Raw genomic sequence first — 13665 nt, forward strand, 5'->3', positions numbered from 1 at the left:
ATGTGTTATGTGCCATTTTGGAATGGTATGCAACATTAAAGAGCTTCATCATCTCTGAAAAAATATTTTTTATTTTCCTTTGATAAGTATGAATAGACAATTTTGATCGTAACAAGAAAAGGAGAACAAAATTTTGAAGTTAGATGCAAGATTGAAGTAAATAATGTTCTGTTTCAGAAAGATAATATTTTCAGAAAGCACAAGTTCACCAACAAGAGGAGAAACAGTCAACTCATGAACTGACAAACCTTCCAATTTTGGAATCCTGAGTTGCATTCGTGAATCCATCAATTGCTAAGTTCAAAAAACACAAGCCATAACCAAAAAGAGCATTTGGATGATACTCCACCATTAACAAGGAGAGTGCATACATACTCACCTGTCTAGCAAGTCTACTGGTTGAATCAAGGGTCCTTGCTTGCTCATCTGCTGCTCCATATAGAAATACAGGGACTGCATGATTTGTATTAAGGAACATTAGCAAGTGGAATAAAAAGTTTGAAGAACTGTCTAGGAAAACATGATTTAGAATGGCTCATTCATAATATGGTCTTCTGCACACATAGCAATCCCTCATCGTTATTTGCTACAGACCTCCTTTCTGCAACATACTCAGCACCAGTCTTACCCCATGGGATCTCTTCAGGGTTCTAAAGATTTCCACTGAATCAAGCAAATTTTAGTGACATGAGATTTCAATTTAAGGCAAGAACACGTAAAATGAAGAAACTACAGAGATATAAGCCACCATCAGATCAGCTGGGCTAATTCCAGTTGGATCATCCAACTCAACCCATTGATAACTTATAGGGGCAGGACAAGTTGACTAGGGCTCAATCCAACCCCAACCCATTTACTTAAAATTGTTAAGTCCACATAATTAGCAAAACTATGTATCCCACAAACAAAGAAGACGATGGATGAGATGAATTCAATTTGCAGTTGACGGTGATTAAACAGGAGAACTATGCAGCATTTTCAATTGCTTCAATGCATTTCAACACAGTAGCCTTGTTCGACATTTCTCCCACACACTCTAAACTCAATAAGCTTCAACTCAAACTTGCCCAATTTCACCCAAAGAAAAAAGAAAAAAGACCAAAGTGATCAAATATAAGGTGGGATACATATGTATCAGAAAATGAACAGTCATGTTGGATGCAGATATACTGTAATTAGAATGCTCTCCAACCAAAAAAGTAAGAGCCGTTAATAGCTTAACAACCAAAATCCCATTACTTCCCAATCAAGCTATAACCATTTAATCTTAAAAACCTTGGCCTCGACAAGTAGACATGAAACTTCAATGGAAAAAAAAAACCCCTACAAGGGGTTACCTATTTATAAGAAAAACCTACATCCCAAAAGTCGCGCCATGTGCGCATACTATTATTTAAAGACGAAGTAATAAAAAATAACAACTAATCAATGTAATCTAAACCGTTCATGATGTTCTTAATAACGGTAATAAGCAAAACTCAAAGTCCTAGGTTACCTAGGGTAGTGGGCCACGATCATGAGATCCACATGATGATCGGGTCCACCCCAAGAAACCAAAACACAGTTTTCTAAGTAGGAGGCCCTCTATGGATGTCGTCATCGATCTAGATCGAAGGTGGGGCCCTCCTTGCGTGCGTGCGTGCGTAAGGGGAGCGTGCGTGTGTGCGAGATGTCCCCATCAACACAAGCCCACAAAAAAGAATCTTCAAAAGAAAAAAGGAAAAGGTTGAATCAAGAGGAAGAAACAACTAACAGTTTAAGAACAATCCTTAGAAATTCTAAGAAATAAAGAACAATAACATTTTGTTAATAACATTCTACTACATATGATTGAAGTTCTAATTTACTGAAAATTTTCATTCAGTATATTTCCTAATGCAATTCAACAAATTCTTTGAATTTTCTAAAGGACCATACAGATGGATGTCACAATGACCAAAATGTCATTGGTTAGTTTCGTTTGTTCTTTGTTTCAAGTGGTGTGGTATAACATCATAGGGCTGGCATGGTTGTTGTAATACATCCAGCCTGTCCAAAAGGCACACCTCACCGTGATAATCACGTGCCCTAAATACCAGACTGATCCAATCCTCATGTGGGCCATAACATGAATTGGAGATTTTTGGGAGGTAGATGCTATTTTCTATGATGTGCCCACCTTATGATTAGATCAGCCTGATTTTTTGGTCTCACAATAATCATGATGGGTCTGCCTGTTTGAAAAGATCGGATGCCATGAACAAATGATATGTGCCCCGCAATGCTTGGGCCACATTTCTTGAAAGAAAATAAATGAAGAGCATTTTGTCAATTGCCCTCCATCCACACTCCATCCGTATCCTTTTGAAAATTCAAAATGGTCAAGGTCTTTTTCCGTAAATTGAGGTTTTATTACAATCTTTTATTATTTATAAATAAATAAATAAAGAAATAAGGAAGAAGAAGAAGAAGTCCCAATTCAATTTATATTATAATCTATTGTTAACTTGAATTTCCATGTTTGAGCTTTTAGGGTATCGGAGGATAAATAAAATCAAAGACAAGAAACAGAAGCACACCAGGGCACTCAAATCATGGAAGCACTAGTATCCGGTGCATCTATCTGGGAGTATGACAACAATGGGACGAAACCTCAACCTGATACACAGGTCACCAAACTGAAAATAGACGAAGAGCCTCCTCTCACATCTCAAAGTCCGACTCCAAAAGAAAATAATGATTCCCAAGGTGGTCCTAAAAATGCAGCTAAGAAGGAAGAAGAGGGAGGTAATGCAAAGGAGGCTAACATTGCACAATACCTTCAGGTTTTCAGTTTGTGCAAGCAAGGCTCATTGTCAATCATCCAAAATGTTGCTATTTTGGTCCATCCATATAAAATCTCCAACATTGAAAATTTTGATAACTTTTGATCAGTGGGTGATAAAGAAATGGTTAAGAATAAGATATAGAAATGGACCACTAAACCGACAAAAGACAAAATATTGCATGCTGAAGATCTTGCAATCAGGGTGATTTTTGGTGCATGGACCATCCATGGGGAGTCCCAGCATACCAAGATTTTGGATCATTGAATTGTGTTAGTGTTATATACACATATATACCCACGCACATAAAAATATATACAATACAATACATATATGTATGTAATGTATGTATGTATATCTAATTATCTATACATACATACATACATATAAATGTGTGTGTGTGTGTGTGCACACACATACATACATATATGCATACATACATACGTGCGTGTGTGTGTGTGTGTGTGTGGTTTTGCTAGCGTCCCCACCTTGATGGGAACTTTAGCAACGACCCTGATGCATTTAAATGGCACATGGACTAACCCATCATCGATATGAAGCGAATATTCATTCATACAGCTAGAAGCAAGCCATAGTGTAAAAATCACGCTAATGAGATGATCCCAAGCATCTGATCAATATCATAAAAAGACAATTACGATTGAGCAGAGAAACTAGAAAGCTCCAATCATCATCTTGAAACATCTAGTAGATAGATCCCACTCTATATTGTTGATGATTCCAAACTGGATGATTCTAACCATGTGATCTATGGCTCATGAATAATAGATGGTTGTAAAAAATCGGCCCTCTTCAAAGGGTTAGGATCATCCAATCGGCATGATTTTGTGTCATTGCTTGCTCCAATTAATAGTACTAAATGAACTGTCCCGACTCCAGATCGATGATTGGATGTCCCACATGTCATTCAAAAGGTTAGGGGTTATTGCTAACATCCCCTAGAGCTGGAGATGGGGTTTCATGCCAATTTGTCACATGTGCAAGGCATTTGAGCCGACCACAAGTTTGGCTACATCATCAAGGTCTAAAAGAGGAAACAAAGTTGTTTCGTACCATTGAAGTCAACGGTCAGCCACACCAACAAGATGTGGGAGAAAATTAGGTTGTTTTACAATTATCCAGACGTGTCATGGCTATCATGGGCTGCAGTCAACCCCATGCTTAAGCGCATTACTTTACAGATTGAGGTTGAGTCTTAGATGCCCTCCTATGCACAATAAGATGTGATTTAAACAACTAAACAAAAATCAAAATATGCGAGTGTATAACTAGAAGCCTGAACTTTCATCGATGGAATGCGCAAAGTTAAGTTTTCATTATGTTAATAGGGATGAGGGATACGCCAATTTTACTTGCGGCAAAGATGGGGGTGACAGAAGTGGTGGAGAAAATCTTGGAAGTTTTCCCAGTTGCAATACAAGATATGAATGATGAGCAGAAGAACATAGTGTTGTTGGCAGTGGAGAATAGGCAACCCCAAGTGTACCAGCTTTTGCTAAAGAGGAAGCTTTTGCAAGAGACTGCGTTTAAAAAAGTGGACCATAAGGGGAACGGCGCCCTTCATCTAGCTGTGACGCTAGGCCAAAATCAGCCCAAGCTTATTCCTAGTGCCGCTCTTCGCAAAAATCGACCCTAGCATATTCCTGGTGCCGCTCTTCAATTGCATTGGGAGATCAAGTGGTACAAGGTGCAATCTCTCTCTCTCTCTCTCTCTCTCTCTCTCTCTCTCTCAGTGTGTGTGTGTGTGTGTGTGTGTATAGAAAGTCTCAAGTTCAACCGGTTGAATTGTACACACACACACACACACACACACACACACACACACTGAGCATGTTTGATTTTTTAGAGTAAAGGTAAATGCATGGGTAATGGGCAATAATTATTTCCCTATGTAATTACCGCACCGTTCCCTATGGTTAATTTAGCTCTTACTTTTTCTAACGCCAAAACCGAGGATGCTGCCAAATATATGTGGGGCCCACCGTGATGTATGTAGATTATCTACACCGTTCATCCATCATGCCTAATGAATTTAGGGCATGAGCCAAAAAATGAGGTAGATTCAAAGTTCAAGTGGACCACACCGTAGTAAAAATGGATTCGAACACTCACCGTTAAAAACTTCTTGGGCCCACTGTTTACTTTGGTGTGGGCCACTTGAATGTTAGATTTGCCTCATTCTTCAGCTCATGTGTCAAAATGTTTTGGTGAAATGGATGGACGACACAGATATGTTGTATACATGATGATGGGGCCCACAAATTTATGTCAGTCATTTTGGACCTTTTTCGAAGCAAGAATACTGTCATAATTTCAAACAGGTGAAATTGTAATAATTGGCAATTCACGGGGCATTTACACTGAATTTGGAAAATCAAACAGGCCTATAGAGAAACTCTCAAGTCCAACCAGTTGGGATGTACAACCGCTTTAGTTATTGGGGATCAATTTATGTTATTGCCAGTGATAAATAAAGGGAGGGAATAAATGGAGTTAAAAAGGTAATAATAAATGCAAGCATGCATGGTATTATTTTTCAAATAATTAAATAACTCATTTCTACCTAGTATTTATGAGCATTAATTCAAATTAGCAAAATCTAAACTAGTTAGACCTAATGTATAGTCCAACCGGTTGGACTATATATAGAAATAAATTAAAAAAGAAATCTGTAGAAAAAGTGGAAAGAAAGAGTAGAGAGAGGGAGAGAGAAGAGAGGTTAGGGCAACTTGATATGTTATGTATGTTGGTCTTTTGGCTAATTCACACACACACACACACACACACAAACTTTAGAGAAACATATAATGCTGCACGAGAATATAAAGCATTCATACACACAAAAACATAATTACATTTCCACACTCCCTCTAAAGTTGGAACATCAATATCAATCATGCCAGGATATAAGATTTTCGACATGTAGCTTGAACTTTCGTTGTTCGTTGAATCCTTTCTTCAAATAGGAGGCTATAACCAAACTCGACAACCATCAAGTCACCAACTCATCATTCACATGCAAAATCTTCCCACAAATACATGCAACATTACACAATAAATGAGTAAACTACATTCACAACACTTGAGAAGATACACACACAATGGCATGTGCAACATGTATGCAACACTATGTTAGTGAATTACACCCACAACTCAACAAAGTCTTAATAAAGGAAGAAATTGTGAACGGAAAAGGAAAACTCCACTACTAGTTGAAGTCCTCGATGTCAAGTTGGGGTCAAGCATTACGTCAAACAGTTTGTGTGTGTAGTACCTCTAAGCATGGAACGAGAACTCCAATGACACAATCACCATCTTCATCATGATTACACATCTCATTTCATAGCCTCACAACATCAGAACATGAATGCATAAAGAAATTCCAGACAAACCATAAAAAAAAAAAAAAAAGGGGGTTGACAGCACCCATTTCTCACAAAAAACATTATAGCACACCCAAATTTTGACACAACTTCATTATTCTTGCTTCTAGTGATTGCACCTGATCAACCGTACTTGCTTCATGTGAAAAATCTGCCCAAAAAAAAAAAAAAAACCCTTTAAAAAACAGCACAGATAGAAAACCGAAATCTGAACTTTTTCCAACTTCTATATTTGCGCTGAAACACCACGAAAAAAATAAAAACTTTTCTAAAAATTGCAGAAAAATCACCAATATTCTTTTAAAATTATTATCTTTTAGATCCCATAATTTTTTGCTTCAAAGGACAGCCTAGCCATATCCTACTGACATCATTCGTACGTACATATGATGTCAGCACTGGGCCCCATAATTGTAGGCTGTGATTAGGTCCACAAACCGCTCTAATGTCAAGCAAAAGTAGATTCAAAAAGAAATTTGTTAAAAATAATAATAATAAAATTATTTAAAAAAAAAAAAAAGAGTGGAAGAGAAAGGGTAGAGAGAGAGAGAGAGAGAAGAGAGAAGAGAGAAGAGAGAGAGAGAGAGAGAGAGAGAGAGAGAGAGAGAGAGAGAGAGAGAGAGACGTTAGGGCAACTCGTTGTGTTGTGCATGTTAATCTCTTTACTGTCTCTCTCTCACACACAGAAACAAACACAATTACATGTATTTCCACTGTGTGTGTGTGTGTGTGTGTGTGTGTGTGTGATTTCCCATACCCACTATTTCTTGTGTCTAGCCGCTTAAATCTTGGACTTGCCTATTTTCCAAGCTCTCATCCTAACGTGTGCTGGTAAAACTAATGGACAGAGTGGATTTCACACAAACATCATGGTGGGTCCCAGGGAGCTTTGGGGTATAGGAATTCACGTCTGTAAGGCCAAGAGCCCTACCAATCAGCTTATTTAGTTCAACATTATTTTTTAAATATATTTAACTTGGAGAATGAATTTCCTATTGGTATCATGCACCTTTTCTTAGTATCATTTTTCTCATACCAATTAGATATGCATGATCAATGCAACAACACTAGTTCTGGTGAATGGCATGTTTAACCTACTTGATTAATGGCCCTGATCTCTGACACATGTCCACTCTTATCCTTCGCACATCTTCCACCCCCTCACATGAGGGACCCCTTCTAGATTCATGACCCATTGTGACATAGGAGTGCATAGTGAAATGGAAGAGGAAGAGATCACCATCTTCTTCTTCTTCTAACATAAATCCTTGAATCCACAAGCCAAAAAGAAAACCCCACTTAAAAAGAGAACAAATTTGATAATAATTGATTATTTTTGTTTACAATGTCATAACGTGACTTATATAAGTCTTACAATCGTAACTTTCCCAAAATGGTAAATTTTCAATAACATTCTAGAGAGAGTAAAGATGTCTAATCCTACCAAACTCTCCACTAAGACTCGAAACAAAGATTTTAGGTGGTTACAAGACTCTTCAAGCTTTTTTTTTTTTTTTTTTTAAGTGACTTACTATAAATAGTAAATTTTTAACCAATTGCAAGGTAATGGCTGCCAGACACTATACTTTGTGTTAGACCCTAGATTGAACTTTCTAGTCCTATTTCTTTCAATCCTAGCTGTCCATGGGATTGTCCTTGACTTTGTCTTAAAAGAAAACAATGCATTGAAAATGAGGTAGGCACCTGGTTTTAGTTTATGAGATGCTAATTAAATTTAGTGGCATGTGAAAATAATATCATACACCAAAATACAACGTTGTTGTCGTTGGTTTTGTGGCTGTTCTGTTTCTGGTTGCATTTTAAGCTAAAAATTGTGTTTCTCTAATAAATGAACCAGTTCATCATGGACTCGATGCCTCGCCATTTCTTCCCACACCACAACAATGATGGTCAGACCCCCAAGGAGATATTCACCGAGACGCATGAAGATCTAGTCATAAAAGGTGGTGCATGGCTAACCAACACATCCCAGTCATGCTCGGTCGTGGCGGCTCTCATTGCCACCGTTGCTTTCGCAACTGCAGCGACTGTACCTGGCGGTGTTAAAGAAGAAAATGGCAGCCCCAGACTTGTAGGCGAGCTAGCATTCAAAGTGTATGCCATCTCCTCAGTAATCGCGTTATGCTTATCCATCACCTCGATCGTGATGTTCTTGGCAATTCTCACTTCTAGATACCAAGAGAAACATTTTGCGAGGGACTTGCCAATAAAGATGATAAGGGGACTCACCTCTCTCTTCCTCTCGATCATTTCCATGCTAGTTTCCTTCTGCGCCGGCCATTTCTTTGTGCTCGAAGACAAGATAAAGTACGCAGCCTATCCCGCGTACATAATCACATGTTTGCCTGTCACATTCTTAGCGCTAGCACAGTTTTCACTCTATATTGATCTCCTCAGGTCAATCTTCACACGTGTTCCGCAACGCACACACAAGATAGTTTCTTTCTAGCTCATCACCTCGTGTCCCTGTATTTGTGCATAAGCTATGAAAAACACTTAATGGTCTGCCCACCTGCATCCAAGCATACATATGGCATGTGTTTGTGTGAGTTCCAAACTTTTCGCCAGGTGAGCCGCACCGTTTATGTCTTTTGGCAGAGAATTTAGGCTGCTTAACTCCTCAGGTTGGCTACACTGTAACATTTTTTTTGAATGATTCTACAGTGTAAAATATAAATGGACAGCTACAAAAGAAAATGTTTGCACTGTGCATTGGTTTCAAACATTGTGGCCCCGGATTTATGTGCCAAAAGATCTAATCAATGTGACCCACCAGATAGAATGCTTGGATCTGGCATATATTAGCCATATTGACAACTGTTTCAATGTAGATGGGTCATGAAATTTGGTTTTTTTTTTTTTTTTTTTGAAAAGTTTGAAATGTGTGTGGATGTTGGGTTCCATGGCCCTGCGTTGTAACTTGAGATTGTTTTGGTTGTTTGGTTTGCTTCACTGCAGCCAATGTATGGATGTATGTTACTCTTTACCAGCTTGAAATGTAGAATTAGCGGATGATTTTCCTGAGAATCATTATCCAAGTAGTATGTCACAGTTGTGTGAGTAGATAAACAAACTCATGTAAATAAGATACCACATGGGTTGGTTTAGTTGTAGTCTGATTTGATTTTGCACAAGGGGGAATGATCACAATCGTTGGAATGTATGGTAATAACTGTGTGTTTAGGCTGTTCGGTGCCAACCTGTGATGTTTACATGCAATCCAAACTGTGAATCTGGTGCACCTCCTCACGTTAAACATATGGACAACAAACCATTCTGATCCAAATCTCAGGTGGCACACATCACTGGGAACAATGCACGATCATGTCTAAAACCTATATGTTTGCATGGTGTGTTCCACCTGACTTGCTGTGTCCCTTCGTCCTGTTGGGGTTCACCCAATGCATGGATTGGGTGGCATCTACAAGATAGGCGAAGCATCCCTCTCCCCAATGTCCATCAATGTTCCCTTTTGTGTGGTTCACTTGAGTTATTATCAATATGAATCTTAGGATCTAGGTTTGAAGGTGGGGTGGGGTGTCAAGGTCATGTAATGGAAGGTTTGGATGTCACTCACACATCAGCATTGATCCCACACAGTTCAAACGAATGGTAATTACCACACATTCAAACGCATGTGCCCATTTCCCCTGCATAAGTGTTAACACAAGATACTCCATTGTGGAAAACTATATGATATTTATTTCATTGAGAATGAGTGGAGATTGAGCAATCGGTTGGATATGTTCATGGTGTGGTATTTGCACGGAGGCCCACAAAATGTGTGTTGGACCTATTGAACAACTATAGATCAATGAATTGATTGTCCAAGGGCATCAATGCAACTAGGAACATTGTAACTTTTAGTGCTCTAAGAGCACTGGAGCATTTCTTCATATCTTTTCCTTTTTCAAAAAAATAAAATAAAATAAAATCAGCCTTAGGAAAGGAAATAAAAGAAATGGGAAAAGGAGATAAGTGAAATATGCACTTTACTTTCTTCTTCTTCTTCTTTTTCTTCTTCTTCTTTTTTGAAAGGTTCACTTTACTTAGAAATGTAGGATGCAGGCTTCCTACTTCCACAAGGTGATTCAAAGGATAACTTGCAAAATCTATGGTTGGAAAGAGAAGCTATGATCCTCAAGGGCAAGCTAGTTTTTTCTAAAGCATCCCCTTGAGCACTCCCATCCACATCTCACAGTTGTTCACGTCCCAAAAGTAATTATTAATTTCATGGAAGCTTTGTTTGCAAATTTCTTTTGGTAAGCATCAAGAGAAAGACATAGAAGATACTTAATATCAAGGAGGAGGATGTGCTTTCCAAAGTGGGAAGGGACCTAGACATCCACAATGGCAGACATCATGCAAAGCTTCGTATTGAAGCTAGGTTGTGATTTGATCTTGTCTATGTCTATTTAGATAAGGTTCATGCTAGCAAAAGTATCTTCCTGGTGGCCATATTTCATCAGCAGGATGATTCTTTCATGCGGCATAGTGTTCATTCTTGCCTTGATATTCGTCAGGAAAAAACTTAATAGCTGGTTGGGTGGGGCCTCATCAGTTTTTGATGCAACAGATGGGTGAAAATGGCCCTCTGATTGAAATGTTGGAAAATAGGCATGCAGAGGATACAAGCTTAACAATTGCTGAGGTAGCGAACATTGAGGGCAATTTCGAAATTGAAGCAAAGTGCAGGCCTATTCCGTCTAATGTGTTTCATGTCCCGATTGCTAGTGGTGTGTGGATACTTGAGTATGATGACCATCCCATCTGGATTCCATTTGTTGAGGGCTCCTTTTCTGTGAAATGAGCATGGAAAAAACCTCCGGAGGCATGAATCTACTCACAGTTGAGCAAGGTTGTTTTGGTATGCAATGGTCATCATCAACATCTATGCCTTACCCCAATTAATTGGGGTTGGCTACATGAATCCTGTTCCGGCCTCCCATTCTACCAAGGACCAGACCTTCGGTTAGACCATAGGTTATCAAGTCTTTTCTTACCACCTCCATCCATGTCCTTTTGGGCCACCCCCTTGCTCTTTTAGAGCCTTTTGGCATGCTATGATGCTGCCCAAAATTTCAGTATTCATATGAAAATTATGGCACAAATCAGTGCATGTGAATGACCGGGTAAAAGACACAAGGGTGGCCGAGCCATCCAAGTGTGAATGCTGCTTTGAAGAAGGTAGTGTACCCTGCCAAGGCTTAGATCACCTAGTTATGGAAGGGGGCTGGCCGGAAAGGTATGGTCCTTCAGCCAAGCCTTCAGTGTTGCCTTAATTACTAATTAGTTCATTCATCAGAGATTGCTTGAGCAATTTTCTATAGCAGATGACATCAATCAATTTAAGATCTTAAAAGGGCTGTTACCAGGATCCATCTGTTGGGAATTATGCCGTGCTCAAACTGAGAGCAAATTCAAAGGTAGGAAGACTCTATTGCTAGAATTATGTAGATGGTTATAGGCTGGGCTAATGCAGTGTACGTGGAAAAATAATTCAAGGAGCAGGCTGGGTTTGATGAATTAATTGCACTGAGATTGATCGAAATTAGCATCAGTTAGGTTAGAAAGATCATTATCATTCCCCCCCAAACGTTAATGTCGATGGGTTGTCAAGAGATAACTCAGTTCGAGTGTTGATGCCGAGACTATAAGGGTGATGTCTTCTTCGCATTTCACAACTTTCATGGCATAACTTCTAACATGTATCGAAAATCTGGGCCATCTATGATCAGCTGATGATGTGCAAGAGCTTGGGGCTGTCAGGTGTTCTTGTTGAGAGCAATTCCCAACTTGTTGTGGAAGGGTTATGCTCTAGAGCCAAAGGACCATGGCTGGAGTGCCACTGGTGGGGAGAGATCCAGAGAGTCCTTCAAGACCTGGACAGTCAAATTAGACAAATGGATTGGGAGAGCAACAACATGGCAGATTTCCTAGCTAGTAGGGGGAGCAGTTTTCCAGTCGACTAGAGAAATGCCCAAGGAAGACAGAGGCTTAATCCTGATGGTCAAAGTCGGAATGAACTTGTGAATGCTCTCAAAGGCACCCTATCTTGCTATGTCAGTTCGGGAATGATTTTTTGCTCTTGTTTCAGTTTTCTCTGTTTCTGCATTTTGAGGCTGAGGTTGGTTTTCTATGGTCCCTCTTTCTTAGTGGTCAAGCTTGAGCTACTGGTTTGTTTTGGTGTCTCTTGCCCTGTTTTTTAACTACTCTGGCCCCTTCTATTTTGTGGTGGCCTCTTCTCCGTTTGTATACATCTCGTTGGGTGGGGCTCTGTCCCCCTGATAGCTGTAATTTTCCCATCGAGTCAACAAAATTACAGCTGGTGTACTCCCACCTTTCTCCAAAACAAAGAAAACTACTAACAATATGCATGAAATCATCATCATTGCTCATTACCAAAATCAGCTAAGCCAAAAATTCGAGAATCGACAGGTAGAAATTATATATATATATATATATATATATATATATATATATATATATATATATATATATATATATATATATATAAGGCATGAAAATTACTGTGATGAAGGCATTTCGCGCCTGGACATGATGCTTGAGCTTGTGCCAGCTTTACTAAGTCTTCACTCTAGGATTCAACAGATGTATTCAAAAAATCAAACCGTTAAAAATCTAAGAAATATGAAGAACACAAACCCTAGAAAAAGAATATTCAAAAGAAAAGAGTAAAAGGTCGAATCGAGAAGAAGAAATAGCTAAGAATTTAAATACAAATCCCTAGAAATTCTAAGAAACCAAAACCATAAAGTAAGATACCTCACCTTCTTGGATTGGATTGAGAGTCAGATAAACAATAACGTTGATTGAATTTCAAATTTACTGAATTTTTTCACTCAAGGCCTGTCTGGATTCAGGGAAAGTAAAAGTGCACATTGTTTCCAATGAAACTCACTTTCACTGTTTATCAAGCAATCGCGGGAATCTGCAGGAAACACCATTTTCAACTTTCTTTGCTGATTTATTTTCCGGTCAACAGCCTTACGGAAGAAAATGGGTTTTTAAGGGGCCTGTTTGATTTTCCAAATACCCTGTAGATACCCTTGTAAATGGATAATGATTATGACCTCAGTAATTACTGCTTCGTTCCTGTGCCTTGACTTGACAAAAACAAAGGAAGTGCGGAATATATGTGAGGCGATGGTGATGCCTGTGGCTTATCCACACGGTCCATCCGTTATGAAGCTGAATTTAGGGCATGAGCTAAAAAAAAAAAAAAAAACAAGGCAGTTCCAAAACTGAGGTTGACCACACCATAGGAAAGGGAACTGAACACCTATCGTTCAAAACTTTTTGGTTTAACTTTTTGGGGCCATTATTAAGCGAACACCGATCGGTAAAAACTTCCTGAGGTCATTTGAGAGTTGGATTTGCCTCATTTTCAGTAAATGCTTCAAAATGTCATAGTA

General features: G+C 38.9%; 1 protein-coding gene and 1 long non-coding RNA gene across 3 annotated transcripts; one reads left to right on the forward strand and one right to left on the reverse strand.

Moving 5' to 3' along the window:
• The first annotated feature begins 2630 nt into the window (after window positions 1-2630).
• Window positions 2631-9076, forward strand: LOC131233569 (ankyrin repeat-containing protein ITN1-like). Of its 2 annotated transcripts, XR_009165281.1 has the most exons (3): window positions 2631-2766; window positions 4154-4512; window positions 8067-9076. XR_009165281.1 is itself a non-coding variant. In XM_058230338.1 (2 exons), exon 2 carries the CDS (start codon window positions 8073-8075, stop codon window positions 8676-8678), a length of 606 nt encoding a protein of 201 aa, XP_058086321.1. In that variant the 5' UTR covers window positions 3968-4512; window positions 8067-8072; the 3' UTR covers window positions 8679-9076. The 2 variants fall into 2 exon arrangements, 1 of the variants encoding a protein (XP_058086321.1); XM_058230338.1 differs by lacking the exon at window positions 2631-2766 and having other exon boundaries at window positions 3968-4512.
• LOC131233570 (uncharacterized) lies at window positions 6069-13253 on the reverse strand. The gene is made up of 3 exons (XR_009165282.1): window positions 13021-13253; window positions 12761-12827; window positions 6069-6359 (listed from the first exon to the last, which is right to left on the reverse strand). It is a non-coding gene; the product is annotated as an uncharacterized LOC131233570 (long non-coding RNA).
• Between the last annotated feature and the right edge of the window lie 412 nt (window positions 13254-13665).

The sequence above is a fragment of the Magnolia sinica genome, chromosome 18, assembly GCF_029962835.1.
Source record: "Magnolia sinica isolate HGM2019 chromosome 18, MsV1, whole genome shotgun sequence".
Lineage (NCBI taxonomy): Eukaryota > Viridiplantae > Streptophyta > Magnoliopsida > Magnoliales > Magnoliaceae > Magnolia > Magnolia sinica.

Excerpts from the sequence above, each read along its gene's own strand:
- LOC131233569 (XM_058230338.1), top strand. The coding sequence starts at position 8,073 with ATGGACTCGATGCCTCGCCATTTCTTCCCACACCACAACAATGATGGT.